This window comes from Mustela nivalis, assembly GCF_964662115.1.
Source record: "Mustela nivalis genome assembly, chromosome: 18".
Taxonomy (NCBI): domain Eukaryota; kingdom Metazoa; phylum Chordata; class Mammalia; order Carnivora; family Mustelidae; genus Mustela; species Mustela nivalis.
In genome coordinates, this window is record NC_139037.1 from 30,313,324 (window position 1) to 30,332,050 (window position 18,727).

Sequence of the window (18,727 nt, forward strand, 5' to 3'; positions counted from 1 at the left end):
TGCTGAGGTTGGGAAATCCTTATCTTATAACAATCAGAGGACAGAGTGAGACCAAGGAAAGAAGGAGTTTTTTCCCAAAGGATGAACAGTTTAGGAAATGATATAAGAGAACTCTAGATAGAAAATGTAATTGTGAAAGCTAGCGTTCAGCTCTTACATCGGACATGATCGTGGCAATCTCTTAGAACCCACTAGTTGCTTTGCCTTTCAGTGATCATGGGTAAGTCTTTTAAGACTGAATTCTAATGGGGGAGAGGTAATGATTTTCAAAAAATTCATTAAATCTCTTAGGGCTTTATCGATGGTTATATATTTCCTTATTGTGTTATGACTACTAGGAGAAATCGCAAGCTATTTTTGAGGAGTAGATATGAATTCTTCTTGCCTATGCTTTGTCAGTCTAATAATCCATTCTAAATTATGTTTTACTTGGGTAGTGTTTAAAAGAACCACATGCTGGTTTTCTAGTTTTCAAGGATTTGAGCAATCGGTCTGTTGGTTTCTCTGGCCTGGCACATAACAGGTGCTCAGTAAGTACCTTTGAACTGTGCTGACATCTTTCTTTAAGTGGGAATCCTAAGATCAAAGGAAGTGTCTTTCAAAGGTTACCCTTTTTTATGGAAAACAATTGGAACTGTTAAGAGTCACCAACTTCCCCAAGGTAGTTGTGAATAATTGGCAGCCCTAAAGGAACTTGAATTTCTAAAAAGACCCTTTTACCATTAATCTCCTCATCCTGTAACCCTCACGCATAGGAAGTTATTATGGGACAGCTGTGGACCATGGCAAAAGCTAGCACATTTTGACGCATCAGTGATGTGGTCAGGGATTCCTTGAAAAGACTTCAGAGGCTCTCGGTGTGTTGTCCCATAGGAGGTCGGAAAGATGGGGCCTACATGTTTGCAGATGTGAAGGCTCTAAGCTGTGTCAGGCCTGGGCCTCACCACCAGTGTGTTTCTTGAGTAGTGTTCCCCTGTCCCCACTGCAGAACATCCCCATTATTTCTCGCTCTCTTTTTTTAAAGTGAAGTGTTTCGAGCGTGCTCAACTTCTAAAATAAATGAATACAGAGTGCTTTCATTGAAGGGCAGGGTGGGGGGGTGATAGTGGTAGAGAGCTTGGGGCCCCATTCATCTCTCTCTGTCAACATGTTCTCCACTGGTGGGCCATGGCTCCCTAGAGCACAGTTTTCCCATCACCCTAGCTCCATAGAGGCTAGAAAGAGCTGATGAAGCCAAGGAAACTTACTTCCTGGCCTTCTGTTTGATGATGAGATTCATCTGGAAAGCTGTAGATGTGGGACAAGTCACAAGTATCTGTACGTGCTGATTTTCATAGGTTTTAGAGCAAAGCAACTTCTACATTAATGAGAAAGTTGCATAAATCAGATCATCGTATCGCCTGGTCATGTCAGTCGGCTAATTTACTGTTTTACAGTCCAAATTAAAATACTTAGTTCAAATGGACTCTGGAACTTGCTTGTAAACACTTAAAACATCTAGATTTAAATAAGTCTGAAAGGACTTTTAAAGTGCATTCTGAAGAACATATATAGAGTGTAGAATGAAGAGTAAGATAGCTTCGAGGGTGCCTGGCTGCCTCAGCCAGTAAAGCTTGTGACTCTTGATATTGGGGTTGTGAGTTCAAGCCCCATGTTGGGCATGGGGCCTACTTAAAAAAATAATAGTAAAACTTAGAAAAAAATAAAAAGAAGAGGGTAGCTTAATTGCCAGTAGTTGGAGGGTGGAAGTGATGTAAGCAAGCAATGGTGGAACTTCAACAGAACAGGGAAGAGTAAGGATGGCCTGAGTGGCTCAGTGGGTTAAGCGTCTGCCTTTGGCTTGGGTCATGATCTCAGGGTCCTGGGATCGAGCCCCGCATTGGACTCTTTGCTTAGCAGGGAGCCTGCTTTCCTTCCTCTCCCTCTGCCTGTCTCTCTGCCTACCTGTGATCTCTGTCTTTCAAATAAATAAATAAAATCTTAAAAAAAATTTTTTTTGAGAAGAACATCGAAGAGTAGACAGCTCAAATTTTTGAGGAGGAGAAAAAGCTGAACGAGTAGTAGAATGCTAATCCAAAAAAAAAAAAAGGACAAACGAATAATGTAAAATGTAAAATCCACTTCTGTGATACAAGTCTGCAGAGGAACACCTGCCAATAGAATGTGGTATTTTAGGAGCAGTGGAAGAGTATATCGATACTGTCAGTGAACCAGAAAAGAGTGCGATTGTTCTAGTACATGTGACACGTTTCTCCTGGGATGGCACAGCAATTTAATAACTCAAACTGTTTAGGAATGGGAAGTTTATATATTTAAGATGTAACCCAAGCAATTAGCTATTCTGTTTTAAGCTTTTCTTGACTCAAGGATTTTAGGTTTTTAAACTCATTTTGTGTTTTAATAAATGGAAGCATTTAAGATGCTCTTCTCCTCACCCTCCAGTTCTACCCCTTAAAATATAACCATTGTTCAAAGTTTAGACAGTCCTTTTTTTAATTTTAAGATTTTATTTATTTATTTGACACAGAGAGAGAGAGATCACAAGTAGGCAGAGGCAGGCAGAGAGAGGGAGGGAAGCAGGCCCCCCTGCTGAGCAGAGAGCCCGATGCCAATGCCGGGCTCGATCCCAGGACCCTGAGATCATGACCTGAGCCAAAAGCAGAGGCTTAACTCACTGAGCCACCCAGGTGCCCCTAGATACTTCTTTAAAAAAACAAACAAACAAACAAAAAAAAAAAAAAAAAAAAGAGGGGCTATACTCTATAATTATTTTACAACTCATTTTTTTTCAATTATGATAGCTGGGATATCACTCTAGGTCAGTGGTTCTCAGGTGAGAGAATTTTGTTCCTCAAGGGAAACGTCTGGAGATACTTGTGATTGCCATGATTGGTGGGGAGGGAGAAGTTGCTGCTGGCATCTAATAGAGGCTGGTTGCGGTCAACATCCCGCAAGGCAAAGGACAGCCCCACAACAAAGAATTATCTGGTTCAAAATGTCAATAGAACCAAGATTGGAAACTCTGTTCTAAGTCAATACACATAAATCTAATTCATTATTTTAAAAAGTCTCATAATACTTTGTAGTACGGTAGATCATAATTTATTCAACTAGTTTCCTATTGATGGCTTCTTACTTAGTGGCATTTATATATTTAATATTAAGAAACCAAATGTTCCAATTTAGATATTTACAACTCATTTTGTTGCTTCTTTAAAAAGCAAAAATAAGATACTGGGAAGACTCAAAAGAAGAACACTTAAAAATTTGTAGGCTTGTGTATAAAATTGGATTCTGGGTCACTGTGAGTCAAGAGAATTTGGTTTCAGTAAAAATCACAGACTCACACTAAATGACACGTCTTAAAGTAAGTTGTTTAAAAGCACGTCTTCATTTTTTTGATTCTTTGGAATTAAAAAAAGGAGCAGCGGCAACAACTCTACAGCCTTTTACATGACTGCCAAAAACAGAAGGCTACTTTTGAAGGGACTGCAGTAATTTTCAGAGAAGTTAATTCTGATGATCTCTACCTCCTCCTTATACATATTTTTAAAATCTATTAGCCCATTAAATCATGTCGGGTTGAAGGAAAGAAAACAAGGCAGGTTTAAGAAGAAGAAAGTGATATCCAATTCCAAAGACATTGAATGACTTCCAGATGCCTCTGACAATGTAATTCAGAATTGGAATGACCCTCTGGTTAACCACAGAGGGTTTTATACAAAGGGTGCCCTGAAGCAAACAGATGTTGGCTCTCTGCTTCCCTAAGCCCGTCCTCTCTACATGTCAAATGCATTCCCAGAAGGATAAAATAAAGACTGGATTCACCTTCCCTCACAGAGCTGGGTCAAGGGGAATGGAGCTAGAAAGTGTGTGTGAGAAGGATGGAGGACTAGAGCAACTGCTGAGCCAGAAAGGCCCGAGCCTCTGCTTCAACCCTTTCTTACCCATTTCCTCCGTAAGAGTTGGAAGTTTTCTTTCACTGCCAGGTCTTTTATTATTTTCTCTAAAAGTCATCCAGTGACAGTTTTAGAGTGAAATAGACTAATGAGGCTGGACCATTTGGGCTTTGTGCTTTTGACCTTTCAACTTTTAGGGCATGAGTCCTTAGAGTTAATGAACAGGGACCATCATCCTGGAGTAGGTCAGACCTGTCTGAGGAACCAGTGCTAACATTTTCAGCTTGTTGATATTTGGGAAGACTAAGATCTCCCCCCCCCCACAACCATTGTCTGTTGTCTTTTTAGGACCAGAGCCACACACAAGTGCCCCAGTACCGTCAGGATCACTCCTTGATCATGAGGTCCATCGTCCACATGACTGACGCTGCTCGCTCTGGGATAATGCCTCCCACTCAGCTCACCACCATCAACCAGTCTCAGCTCAGCGCCCAGTTGGGGTTGAATTTGGGAGGGGCCAGTATGCCACACACGTCTCCTTCACCACCAGCGAGCAAGTCTGCAACCCCTTCCCCTTCCAGCTCCATCAATGAAGAGGATGCTGATGAATCCAACAGAGTAAGTTGACTGACTGCCTTCGTTATGTCACTACCTAAGAATTTGGAATCAGCCCATGCTATGTCTTCGAATTTCCCTCATGGTATGAACCTCCTTTCTGCATTTGGCTAGCATTTACATTCATGACAGTTTAATTTTTTTCTTCTCTCTTTTACTTACTTGTTTTTGTGAAAAAGCATATTCCACTGGAAATTGGGAGATCTAGCTTCTCCTACTGGTTATAAGGCATTGAAATGTCACTTAACTCTTGTAGGCATGATTTTCCCATTCTGCGGAAGGGAGGACTTCCATTAGATTCCCCAGAAGTTCTGAAGTGCTCTGCTTCTAAGTTACTGTTCATGTGGATAAGTTTCATCCAGTTAGTTGGCTGAGCCACTGTCATATTTGACACCTTCTATGTTGATCACTTAGTAAGTTCTAATCGTTCCACATCTCTGCTTTTGTTTTGGAGGATGGTAATTCAAATATACATGGTTTGAAATCAAAACTTAATTTCAGGGAGGACTTTTCTGAATGCTTAGAAAGGTATTCTGTTTCATTAACGTTACCTGTCCGAGGTACTTTCCTTTTTCATCATATTTTGTACACCTACTCTGTGCTTGGCCTTTTACTTGGTTCTGGTGATATAAAGATTTATAAGAGAATTACTACCTGGAGGACTCCCCACTGGGGATGAAAAGCAATGTTTAATACTAGCTCCAGAGGTGATTAGAGGTATAATTGATGTATCTTGATGTGCTAAGAATGTAATCGATTCTGCTTGGGAGAGTGATTTGAGGAAGACGTTATTGAGAAGGTGATATTTGAATTAGGTCTAAGAGGATACATAAAAGTTTGTGAGGCAGAAGAGAGAGGCCAGCATTCTGGTCGAGGGAGCAGTGGAAGTACACGTCAATTTATGAGTATCATGAACAGTTTGATGTGGGGAAGAAACAGGAATTGAAGAAAGCCATCGCTGAAATGTGGTAGCCTTTCTCCTGCAGGTAGTTGAGAGCTGATTAATTATTTGCATAGAGGAGGGGGCATAAGCAACTCATGCTTTAGCAAGATGGCTTTGGCTGTGTAGAGAATGTGTTACAGAGGGAGGGACTGGAGGAAAGGAGAATGATCAACAGTTGCTATGAAGTGTTTCCTTTTAGCCAAGGAGGGAATGGACAGGAGGTACCAGATGAGCGAGAATTGTAAGTAAGAGGGAGGATCATGAGGTGTTGGTAATCCACTGGGATCTGAAGGCATGGAAGATAAGTGGGATTTTAGTATGAGAGCCAGCATGGATTATCAGGGTGTGAGTATCGGCCCAGAAAGAGGAGTGTTACTTTTTCTCCCATGGAGAAGATGAGAGTTTGCCATGGTCTGGGTTGAAGTCAAAGCAGCATGTTTGAGTCTAGAACTCAGGTCATGGGGGCAGGGGAGGGAACTACACATTTGGGGACCATCAGCACCTAGGTGTGAAGATAGGGAAAAGTATTGGGATTTCTCAGTGTGTGTAAGGAACAAGTCAAGGCCAGAGCCCTGGGCATCATTTATTTTTAAGTAGCAAATGGAAGAAGAGGAACTAGAGAGGGTTGAGAGTGAGGAAGAGGAGGGAAGGGAGGTAAGAATATATTGCAGGGATTGGAAGAAGAAGGGTTTGATCTGTCCTGACACATTAGCACCCCCTGGACATGTTAGCACCTCACTGGACATGTTAGCTCCTCACTGGACATGTTAGCTCCTCACTGGACATGTTAGCACCCTGCTGGACACAGATGGGGTCAACACATTAACGCATTAACAGTCTCTGCTCACAGGTTTCTGTGAAGGTGACCTGAGAACAATGATTATAAAGAAACTCAAGAGATGTGAAAAAGGCCCCGCCAAGTTACAGCTGGCCAGGACACAATTCACATGGATTCCTTTCATTTCACTCACATTGCCACAGATGATCTACTCACTTTTTATTTTTTTAATATTTTATTTATTTATTTGACAGAGAGAGATCACAAGTAGACAGAGAGGCAGGCAGAGAGAGAGGAAGGGAAGCAGGCTCCCTGCTGAGCAGAGAGCCTGATGCGGGACTCAATCCAGGACCCTGAGATCATGACCTGAGCCGAAGGCAGCGGCTTAACCCACAGAGCCCCCCAGGTGCCCGATCTACTCACTTTTGTACCACTCTGAAATTGTCCTGGCTAAGGAGAACCTTATCCACAACTCCTCGCCTTACTCCGTTGTAAGCAAGGGTCTAGGTTTTGTATAAAGGCACAGAATCCAACTGGTTGCCTTCCAAGCACCTGAGCTGAGAACGAAAGATTAAAATCATCATTGAGGGTAAACTCCACCTTCCCCCTTCCCGAACGCTCAGGTTTCCTTTGGAGAATTAATTCCGAGCTTTTGTTTAAACTGTGAGATTCTTCATTTTAGGTTTATTCTTCAAAGGTAATGATGATTAGGGCAAGTCATGGTTATCCAAGGGAAATATCAAAGGTTGTCACCATGGAATGCTGGTTTACAGAGCGAGAGATCGAGCTGTTTTTCTTTTGGAAAGGCTGCCCCGGAAATTACTCTCACCTTGCCATTGGTTGGGGCATTGATGGTGCCAATAGTATCAACTTTTCTTCCAGGAAAACAGTATAGTTGTTGGACTCAATTAGAAAAATCTGTGTCTCTCTCTCCATATATATATATATATATTTTTTTTTTCTTTTCTTTTCCTGTGGGGCTAAAGTGATATTTTTCACTGAAGGAAAACTTTGCCCCTGCTGAACCTCCAACTGAAAAGCATCCGAGTCTCTTAAAAGTTCAGATTCATGAACTAGAAATAAACAAGACTCATTTATCCTGAGAATCTAGAGGAAAAACAAAAAGACCATTATTGAAAATGATTGAATTAATCGTGAGTTATGAAAGATGGCATTTTGGAGGAGAGTTGAGATGTGGCTTACCACCATTGGAGATATGTAAACTACTTGTGTGAAGTACACAGTTGTTATGACTCGAGGGGGTCCACAGAGAAGTAGACTTGTGGCTCCCTTCCCCATCTTGAGGGTTCAGGGCTCTCAGAGACAAGTTACTTCACAGTCTTCTCTCTAAGAATTTTAGTAATCGGATTAAGTTCCAAATGACTCTCTCATTCAGGAGGTAATGATACTCTCGGAAAATTTGAATTTAGGATCCGAGACTCAAGGCCATTAAAAACCAATCTGTTAGTGACTTGAGTCTATCTCTCTTGATCTTCCCCCACGGCTGGCTTTTAAAACCGATTTTGTCACATTTTTCCGTTTCCCCGATGAAGTTAGCTACAAGATGATCTTCAGTTCAGTCCTGTTGTAATCTAGGGAGAGAATGCAAGGCTGATCAATTTTTCCTCCTGCCTCTCTAATAAGTATAATATGTGATCACTGAAATTAGATGAGGGGAGTAGCAGGTGAATATTGGAGCTCCAGGGTATATGAACGTGGGGAGTTATACCCAGGTCATTTCTGTGGCCTTGGTCTCAGAGTGTACGATGGTAACGATGTGTGAGGAGGCACTTACTGTCCCTGTGGCAGTCGGCTTCTGAACAGAGCTACTTTCCGTGGGACTATTTCCTTATCGATCTTCTTTTCAGCCTTGGTGATTTGAACAATCATCGCACTCTTAGAGGTTTTTAATTTTAATGAAGAAAATTTCCTCTCTATCTCCACTTAAAGGAATTTTGACATTTTTTATAGTTCTTGTTAGCCTATTGTTTCGAACGTTATCATGACTTAAAGAAATAGAGATGACTTTTCTTTTATTGTGCAAGCTCGGGGATTGTAGCTAATTTCCGCTAGTTTCTGGAGACCCTTGAGCAAGGTAACATAAAAAAATGAACCTTTACGAAAGTCGATTCACGTGACTATGGCCAGGGACCTCATTTAAAATATCTGGATAAGATCAACATCCTGACTTACTTACAGTTATTTCTAAAGCCTCTGAAAATGTAAAATATTGTATGTGTACACATGGAATGCACACACACACACACATGTGCACACATACACACGCACGTCTTTGCCTGGTGCAGAGACTGCTCTGTTTCTCATTACTCATAATTGCTATTTAGAGCATATGTTGTGAATGTATTGAAGATACTTCTGGGTCTCATTAATCAATGTTCTAAATGCTAATCTCTGCTGTCCAGTTAACTCTAAGAAAACTCACCCCTCCCCTGCTTTTGCTCGGGATTCCTCGATTGATGAATCAGCTGAACAAAACCTTCACAGTACAGTGGCAGACCTGGGTAGGTCTTGCCACCTTCTCTGCAAGGACATTCTAAGCAGTGAATTTTCTTCCTGCTTTGCAGGCCATTGGAGAGAAAAGAGCTGCTCCAGATTCTGGCAAGAAGCCCAAGACTCCAAAGAAAAAGAAAAAGAAAGATCCCAACGAGCCCCAGAAGCCGGTATCAGCATATGCCCTGTTTTTCAGGGACACACAGGCTGCAATTAAAGGGCAAAACCCCAATGCCACTTTTGGAGAGGTCTCAAAAATTGTGGCATCTATGTGGGACAGCCTTGGCGAAGAACAAAAGCAGGTGAGGCAAAGACCCGGCACGGCCATATAGGAAAAAGTCACCAGAGTATTTCCTGGACTTTTTTCCTTTCCTTTCCTTTCCTTTTCTTCCTTCCATTCTTTCTTTCTTTCTTTCTTTCTAAGATTTTATTTATTTATTTATTTGAGAGAGAAAGAGAGCATGAACGGGGGGCAGAGGGAGCAAAGGGGAGAAGGAGAAGCAGACTCCCCACTGATCAGGAAGCCCCGTGTGGACTTGATCCTAAGACCTCGGGATCATGACCTGAGCCAAAGGCAGATGCTTAACTTAAGCCTGAGCCGCCCAGGCGCCCCTCTTACATCTTTCCTGCATGAACGTTCACTTACTATGACTGTTTCTCATCAAGGCCTTTCTAAGCTATGGAATTTAGAAACACAGTTGAGTAAATCCAAGCCCCTCCCCAGTTATATGGATTTCTCGGTTCCCCTTAAGGGTGCGTGTTCAGAACCCATTCAGAGGAGAAATGGGGAAATTCAGGTGGCATCCTGCACACCTAAATTTTGATGATCATCTTTTCATTTTTTTTTTTAAAGATTTTATTTATTTATTTGACAAGAGAGAGATGACAAGTAGGCAGAGAGGCAGGCAGAGAGAGAGAGAGGAGGAAGCTGGCTCCCCGCTGAGCAGAGAGCCCGATGCGGGACTCGATCCCAGGACCCTGAGATCATGACCTGAGCCAAAGGCAGCGGCTTAACCCACTGAGCCACCCAGGCGCCCTCATCTTTTCATTTTAAGCAACGTGAAGTTTGCCCCCTTTGTTCAGAAAGGGCACTACAAAGGGATTAGGTCCATCCCGCTTGCCTTGTCTTTGATCATCTGTGCAAACCTTTATGCCGTCCTGGTGGTCTCCAAACTTTGAACCCACCTCCGCGAGTCTCACTACCATCACCGGGCATTTGAAATTTTATTCCGAGGTCATTGAAAAACTCGGCCATATGAGAGGTATTGAGTGATTAGCCAAGCGGGCAGGAGATACTTCTTTAGGGTCTGGACTCCTGGGCCTCCCCTTACAGCATCTCCGCCACAAACAGAGAGGAAGAATGGCTTCCTTGCTCCTTGTGTGAAACTCCCAATGACCATTAGTAGGAATGGACGTTCCATGTCCTCAGATGACTGGACCTCTCTTAGTAATAAAATAGAATCACCATCTCAGAAATGAACATGGGGGGAAAATCCTTGATTTTTTTTTTTTTTTTTTTTTTTTTTTTTACAAATCATGACCTCATTCCTACTAGCTTGGGATGGTGCAGTGCAGCTGTAGAATTTGACCATTTATTGTTGTATGTGGCACACTGATTTTCTGTCCCCGAAATGTAATCCTAAGGGGACTGGCAGGCTCCTACCTCTTTTATCTCTGGAAAGATGGTTGCACTTTGGTCTAACAGACGGCCATCAGACACCGTTACGAAAAGGAAGCGCCCATCACGTTTACTATATTGGGACTTGTTTATGTAACTCACTGGCCTCACTAACAGAAATTTCTCATTCCTGACATTTTTTTTTTCCTTCCAAAGAAACCCAAGGTGGTTTCATCTTTTCTCTTGTGCCTTCACAACACGTACCTTTTGTGGTTGGTCTTTAAATCCTCTGATTTGGTGCGGGTTAGAAATGTGTGTGAGGGAAAGGAGGCACTGATAGAGAAACTTGCGATTTTCTGTAATTTGAACGTTTGTAGCCAATTTGACTCTTCTTGCACCTTATCTGGGCCCTAGAGTGAGGCCTTCCGCTGTTTCTCTCAAAGCATCTGTGCTACAACTGGAAATCTTGTTTCCATTTATCATTGGAAACATCAAGACTGTGCTCTGATGAGCATGGCAGGGTTTTGTTTTAATATGTCTGTGTGTGTGTGTGTGCGCATGTGTGTGTGTGTGTGTGTGTGTGTGTTCACATTTGAAAATCAAAGCCACACAGACCAACTTTTTCAGTGAGTTCGGTTGGGACCTCATTTGCACGGCTGTGATTTTGTGGCTGAGAAACTGTATGCTAAAGGTGGTGCTAATTGTGGTCTTTTTTTAATAGGTGTATAAAAGGAAAACAGAAGCTGCCAAAAAGGAGTACCTGAAGGCCTTGGCCGCATACCGGGCCAGCCTCGTTTCTAAGGTAAGCCTGTGCGGGGATGGCGGGTCTCTGAGTCATGGCGTTGAGAACACCCACTGGGCGTTGAAAACATCAAGGCAGCTCCCCTTAGAGTTGACCAAAAAAAAGGCATCTTGGACAACTCATAAACTCGTTTCCATGAGAGATGACCACAGTGATAGCCCGAAAAGTAGGAGTTAATGGAAGCTGCTGAATCTGAGTTGTTTCCAGAAGATTCTGTGGTCTTTCTTTCTGTGTGTTGAAACTATTTAACAGACACAAATAGGGTAGACAGGTTTTTAATAGCCTCTTTATCTTTGCTTTTTGTCGGGGACTGAGATCTATGCGAATGTCCTCTGTTTAAACAGGTGGTGTTTTGGTCATATTTGGGACATCCTAAAGTAAATTCTCCAATGGTTATATTATTGTAATGGGGGTATCGCATTTTTGACCAAACTGTTCCCCATCAGATAAATAAATAAACCTCATGATTATTTAAAATAAAATTATGCTCCAAGTACTTAACAAAAAAAAGACATGTATATATATTATACATAGAGTATAAAATGGACCTTGATGTATTATAAAATGCACCCGTATCCCAAAGCAAATGTCAGTCTAGATTATTATTACCTTGATCCAAAAGGAGCATGAGCTATTAGGTTATATTTTAACATTTAATTAACTTTGTCTTTGGCCTTCCTAGAATTTAGAGAGGCTTTGGGGAGACTAATTGGAACTAATGTTTTTGCTCTTGATGTATTTCCTCTGGCAATCGGGCATTCCATTCCATGGTCTTGCGCATGGCCTCAGGTTCCGTGTAGGGCTACAAGGCATGGTAGGTGTTGCCAGCAAAGCCATTTAGAAAGGATGTCATTCCTTTTTTTCTCTTCCTCACCTGAGCTGTCTCTTCTTTATATTAAGATGTACCATTGGCAGCTGCTCAAATCAGATCAGGAGAGGTCCTCCCTTTTTTCCACTGCCAACTGTTAGGACACCTTCCACTTCATTAGAAAGAGAAAACATTCATCAGGTCAATAGTAAAACCTTTTTCTGAGGCGCTGCAAGACCCATCGTGTAAGATGTACCAGTCCTGGCCTCAGATTTGCATATTGGCAGACAACAGCCGAATGTGTGGGCTACAGATGTTAAGAAGGGAAGTATATAGTTGGCTAATGAGATGGGGTGACGTGAATAGGAACAGTGTACATGTACTTCCTAAGTGGATCATTTATTCATTCATTTACCCAGAAGCAGGAATAGGTGATCTTTGTGCATTAGAGCATGAATAATTGACCACACATGGATTTCAGCCAAGAGCGGGTATCTCAAAAGGCATTCAGGAAACAGCAACCACGATTGGACTCATCGAGTCTGTCACTGAGGTGGAAGGGGTACTGTGAAAGTTACATATGGGTTCCAGAATCAGGATTCAGAAGTAGCTCCGCATGGAAGTCCACGATTCCCGAAAACCAGTATGATGGAATTTAAAAGGAAAAAAAAATCTAAAATAGTGTTTGTTGGGATTTCTTTGTTTTGTTTTGTTTTGCTTTTCATTAAGTTGGTGCAGTTTGAGAGCATCCTTAATTTATATTCAGAGCCCTAGCAGGAACTCAAATAGGCCTTGAGGTAGATGTTCCGAATAATTTCAGTCTGAACCAAACGTATGAGATAGCGTCCAAAGTGGTGAGCCTACATGAAGCAGTATCCGTTGTACAGCGTGGTGATGAGACCACATCTGAAGAATTCGTTCTCTTTTGGCCCCTACAATTTAAAAGGGAATGGTAACCAGCTGAAAGCCCTTCTGGAGGGTTGCCTCCATGATGGTAAGGACTGAAAATCAGACTATATTCAAATAATTGAAAGAATCATGGGGGCAAGGACTTGGGGACATGTGATCTTGATCCTCAAGTTAAAGGCCATCATGTGGGAAGCCCAAGTTTGAACTCTGTGCCCCAGATAGAAGACCTCATCGAAGGAGTGAGGTCACAGGCAGCAAAAATTGAATGTTCATTAGAAATCGTGAGTAGGGCGCCTGGGTGGCTCAGTGGGTTAAGCCGCTGCCTTCGGCTCAGGTCATGATCTCAGGGTCCTGGGATCGAGTCCCACGTCGGGCTCTCTGCTCAGCAGGGAGCCTGCTTCCCTCTCTCTCTCTCTGCCTGCCTCTCTGTCTACTGTGATCTCTCTCTGTCAAATAAATAAATAAAATCTTTAAAAAAAAAAAAAAAAAAGAAAGAAATCGTGAGTAGCGTTGCATCATACATGCATTTAACATTTGCCCCTACATTCAGAGCCTGGGCCCCCTCTCTTAAGATGTGTCTGTACTATATTACTTTTTTTTTTTTTTTTGAGACTTTATTTTATTTATTTGACACAAGAGGGAGAGATCACAAGTAGGCAGAGAGGGAGGCAGAGAGAGAGAGGGAAGCAGGCTCCTCACTGAGCAGAGAGCGCCATGCGGGGCTCGATCCCAGGACCCTGAGATCATGACCTGAGCCGAAGGCAAAGGCTTTAACCCACTGAGCCACCCAGGCACCACCGTACTATATTACTTTTAATTTTCCCAACAACCAACAAAAATTAATAGGAGCCTAATAGTAAAACATAAGGGAGTAAACCTGGCAGGCAAGCAAGACCTCTTTCATCTACTCATTTCTATTCGCCCTCAGGGTGGCATCTGAAAGGCACACGGGTATGATTGCCCAGGTGTCTAAATATAGATTCTCTTGTAGTTTCATACTAAGACTAGCTGGGTGATTTTTAAACATTAGAGTATATAAGAATTATTTTCTTGTGAATATGTACCGCACTGTGTATATTTTACCTTATGGGTGATTTAATGGTTTTTTAAGATGGTGAATGAGTCTTTGCAGGTTTCTTCTTACCCTAAGGGTTTAGAATGTGCCCCTCCAGTAGACATGCAAGGCCACCAAGCCTCTGCACGAAACCAGAGAGCTGTCCACGGATGCATGGTGCTTTACAATGATAATGTGTTCAAACAGAAGCCATTAGCCATGGCTTCTCCCACACTGAGTGATTTCCAATATAAGATCACCTCTCAGATTCCTTCTCATGGTAGATTTTTAAAATGTGAGTAATAAAAATCTGGAAGTAAGCATTCCATATCACTGAAGAGACTGGATATCAGCTCAGTGCCTCCAGAAACACCTAATTCTGTGACGAATAAGAAAAAATAGTAAGCACAATTATGTCCATCACCGTTGCATGAGTAAAAGTATTTATTTTTGTGGCTGTATTTGTGTATGTTCAGCGCAGAATGTCATAGGTCATTTCTCTCTGTCGCTGAGCCTCACATCAGATCACTTGTTCTTATCCTGTGAGAGGTTATGGAGTCACCTGAGTGCTGAACATTCTCCCCTCACCTAGGACTCCTGTGATAAATTGTGGAGATCTTTGAAAATACCAGGTCAACTACAACAATTTCTTAGGTTGTAAAATACTTCCATTTAGTATCTCTGCAGAATTGAGTTACATTTTCCTTACATTCACATGAGCACGGTCCCACGCTGCTGTGCCCGTGCAGAGCCCTGGTGTTTTCAAGTCATGGTTTTCTGGCAATAGTAACTGTTAATTCATAAAAAATTACTAACATATGCTAAATGCTTCTGTAGGCCAGGCCCTATTCTAAATGCTTAACAAATATGAGCCAGTTTAATGCTCAAAACCTCTGTGTAAGGTAAATGCCATAGAACCCCATTTTGTAGGTAAGGAAAGTGTGGAACTTAAGTTGTCCAAAGTCACAAAGTTGTTAAGTAGTAGAGCATGACTGGAACACAGGCAGTCGATACTCTGTTGTCTTTCAATATGCTGCTTAGGGATGCAGGTCAGCTCAGACTTAACTACTGAAGAAGTGTATCAGCCACCTTTTGCCTCATCATGCTGTGTAACAACCAGCCCCAAAGACTCCCAAAACAGAGGAGTCTTTATCTCAGAGGGTACCAGAGAACTGGCTAGTTATGCAGTCTCGGCCCTGCAGGATCTGCTGGTCCTGCTTCTCAGTCTGCAGTCAGCCTGGAGGTTGGCGGGGCCTGGGCTCATTCACGTACACGGCAGTTGGCTGGCTGACTTCCGAGTGGTGACAGGGCCGTATGTCCCTTACCATACACATGGTGATGGCGGATTCCCAGAGCGATTAGAAGGGACCAGGCTCAGCCAAGATCCCAGGGTTGGGGGATTTCATTCTCCCTCTGGGGAGGGGAAGCTAAAAAGTCACATGACCAGAGACTTGGGTCTAGGGAAGAATGAGTAATGGCGGTCATGTTTTAAAAATCCATTTACAGGGGTACCTGGGTGGCCAGTTGGTTAAGCCACTGCCTTTGGCTCAGGTCATGATCCCAGAGTTCCAGGATCAAGTCCCACATCAGGCTCCAGCTCCACAGGGAGTCTGATTCTCCCTCTGACCTTCTCCCCTCTCATGCTTTCTCTCCCTTTGTCTCTCTCTCTCAAATAAATAAATAAAATCTTTATTTAAAAAATCCATTTACAGTACTTAAAAACAGTTCAACCTGTCAGTCTCTGGCTATCTTAATATTTGGGGACTTTTCTCCCCCACCATGCAGGCTGCTGCTGAATCAGCAGAAGCCCAGACCATCCGCTCCGTTCAGCAGACCCTGGCGTCCACCAATCTGACATCCTCGCTCCTTCTCAACCCTCCGCTGTCGCAACACGCAACCGTGTCGGCCTCCCCTCAGACTCTCCAACAATCACTCCCTCGGTCAATTGCCCCTAAACCCCTAACCATGAGACTCCCCATGAACCAGATCGTGGCGTCGGTCACCATTGCAGCCAACATGCCATCGAACATTGGGGCCCCGCTGATAAGCTCCATGGGAGCGACCCTGGTGGGCTCGGCCTCTTCCACCCAAGTGAGCCCTTCCGTGCAAACCCAACAGCAGCAGATGCAGCAGCAGATGCAGCAGCAGCAGCAACAGCAGCAGCAGCAGCAGCAGATGCAGCAGATCCAGCAGCAGCAACTGCAGCAGCACCAAATGCATCAGCAGATCCAGCAGCAGATGCAGCAGCAGCATTTCCAGCACCACATGCAGCAGCACCTGCAGCAGCAGCAGCAACAGCACCTCCAGCAGCAGATCAGCCAGCAGCAGCTGCAGCAGCAGCTGCAGCAGCACATGCAGCTGCAGCAGCAGCTGCAGCACATGCAGCACCCGTCCCAGCCCTCCCCCCGGCAGCACTCCCCCGCCGCCTCCCAGATGACGTCGCCCCTCCCCGCCATCGGGAGCCCCCAGCCGGCCTCCCAGCAGCATCAGTCGCAAATACAGGCTCAGACACAGACTCAAGTACTGTCGCAGGTCAGTATTTTCTGAAGACGCCCGCGGCAGAGGCAGGTGCGCTCGGGGGTGGGCGCACGGAAGGAGGGTCCGCCGCGCGCCCACGGCCGCAGCTCGTTAAGTTGCTGTCCGTGACGCGGAAACGTGTAACAGATCACATGGTCCTCTCAAGTGTCTATTAGATAGGCAATAAGAACACAGTGTAGCTGAGTATCATCTTCTAGCTGACTATAAATCACTTTGTTTTTAAACAAGAGAAGCTGTGCTCTTTTATGTGATGCCTTTTTTTATTTATTCAGGCTATATACCTACAATATGTGAATCAAACAGTTTAACGAATCCTGGGACATACTGATGACTGTAGACTGGCCTCTCTGAGTCATAGAAAACGGCCTTATTTCCCCCCCAGAAGTGAATAAACCACACTTCGAGGCTATTTGAACTTCCGGAGCCCTAAAATAATAAAAAAGCACAGTCCTAATTACCTGAAATATGAAGATCCGGTTTCATACAAACATTTGTATGACGTGAATCGTTGATGGCATTTTTTGTCATGAAAAAAAATAATGTAAATCACAGACTTTTGCCAAAGCTCTTATTTTTTTTTCCTAAATCTCTCCAGAAAAGAAAAAAAAATGCAAGTGATTAGATTCCATTATTGACTCATTTCCACTTTTTTAACCCATGACTTCTCCAAATCAGACCACAGTATATGTTGTAACGATATCTATGGCCACTGTTAGCCCATTATACTCATTCCAATTAGAAGAAAAGAATGTGAATATTATATTCTGTGTTTTGAGTGACAAGTTTCGAAAAATAAAAACACTGTATTTTTAAAAAGGGAAATGCACTTAAATGAAAACAGTTATTACAAAAAGTTAAGATTTAAAAAAAAAAATGCAAGAGTTTTTATTATGATGTGATACCGGTAGAATATTTAAAAAACGCACCACATCTGAATAATCAATGTAAATATTTTCTTTCAAAGTTGTAAGTTTTCATATCATGTGTTGTAAAGTTTTCATAAACAAGGCTTTAACGTAAACACTGGTGACATAAACCATTCATTGCTACGTTGCTTATTGTGTTTTTATGCTGTTTTATACTTTTTTATGAGTTATGATAGCAGCAATTAAGTTGTTTGTATTTTGCTTAACTAAAACAAAAATGCTTTTATCTTGCTATAGAATAAACACATTTCAGTAAAAACTGTGGACTGTATTTTGATGCAACAACCAGGAAAATGTTCACTTTTCAAATAAAATGATATGTCAAATTTCACTTTCGGTTCCTTGAATACGTATATGATGGGAAAGGACGCCACATACCAACATTTATTTGAGCCAAAGCGTCATCTTCTGTGTTCAGTTGGAAACAGGATATTCATTGCTAGGAATTTGGATTATATGGTCTAAATCCAGGACCTTTTAAGAAAATCGAAAAATTTTTTTTTATCATTTTTATCATTTTGTTAAGATGCAAGTGGCAAGGTAAGTGTAGAGGAAAGAGCGTTTGTCCTCTGTCTGGGGCTAGAACTTATGGCATTGTGTTATTGCTATTAAAAAGGATGGTGAAAATAATTATTTCAGTGTTCATTTCTTCCCCCCTTTTCTTGCTCTGTAGTGGCTCCTCTTTGAGAACAGTGTGAACCACTATCCCCAGTTGTCTTGCATGATTAATTACAGCATCTGTCCTGTCAGAAGCTATAATGAAGAGGTCTTGATAAAAATTGCAAATTACCACTGGCAACAGTCTTAAACTGCTTATGATAAAATGAAAATTAAAAACAGAAAGTGTCAACCCTGACCAGAATCCTAATCTGGTAAAAATGAGGGTGTGGGTTATGGTGTCCATAGTTCCTGTGTGTGAGACATTCAGAAAGAACGGGATATGGATTCCTCAAAGTTGTTGTTGTATTTCAAAGAATATTTACTGTATGTTGTGGGCTATGAATAATGAATTCAGCTTTCAATATTTCATAATCCTCTTGTACTCTGTATTATGTACAAATATTGAACAGCAAGAGATTCTAATTATAAATTTATAGATTTCTTGCTGTAGGAAAATTTATGTCTAAATTGAAGCTTTTCATAAGATGTATTAGTTGACAGGTATCAGTGTTCAAACAGTCTTAGAACGATGCCTAATCACATCTACAAGGAGGCAATTGTGTTCCACAAAGAAATGATCTGCCTCCAACCCATCAGAAGCAGAGCTGATGGTAAGAGATTTTCTGTGAATTGAAACTAACATTACATAACAATAAGAACCATTTT

The 18,727-nt window shown here is 42.3% G+C and overlaps 1 protein-coding gene across 3 annotated transcripts in view; it reads left to right on the forward strand.

Annotated features, from left to right (window-relative positions):
- The window catches only part of TOX3 (TOX high mobility group box family member 3), a 111,167-nt gene extending 93,435 nt beyond the window's left edge, over positions 1-17,732 (forward strand). For all 3 annotated transcript variants that reach the window (XM_082712166.1, XM_082712164.1, XM_082712165.1), the window contains exons 4-7: positions 4,248-4,517; positions 8,821-9,048; positions 11,086-11,166; positions 15,723-17,732. In XM_082712166.1, the coding sequence (XP_082568292.1) occupies positions 4,248-4,517; positions 8,821-9,048; positions 11,086-11,166; positions 15,723-16,484 (1,341 nt within the window). In that variant the 3' untranslated portion in view covers positions 16,485-17,732. The remainder of the gene's footprint in view (positions 1-4,247; positions 4,518-8,820; positions 9,049-11,085; positions 11,167-15,722) is intronic.
- Positions 17,733-18,727: the final 995 nt, after the last annotated feature.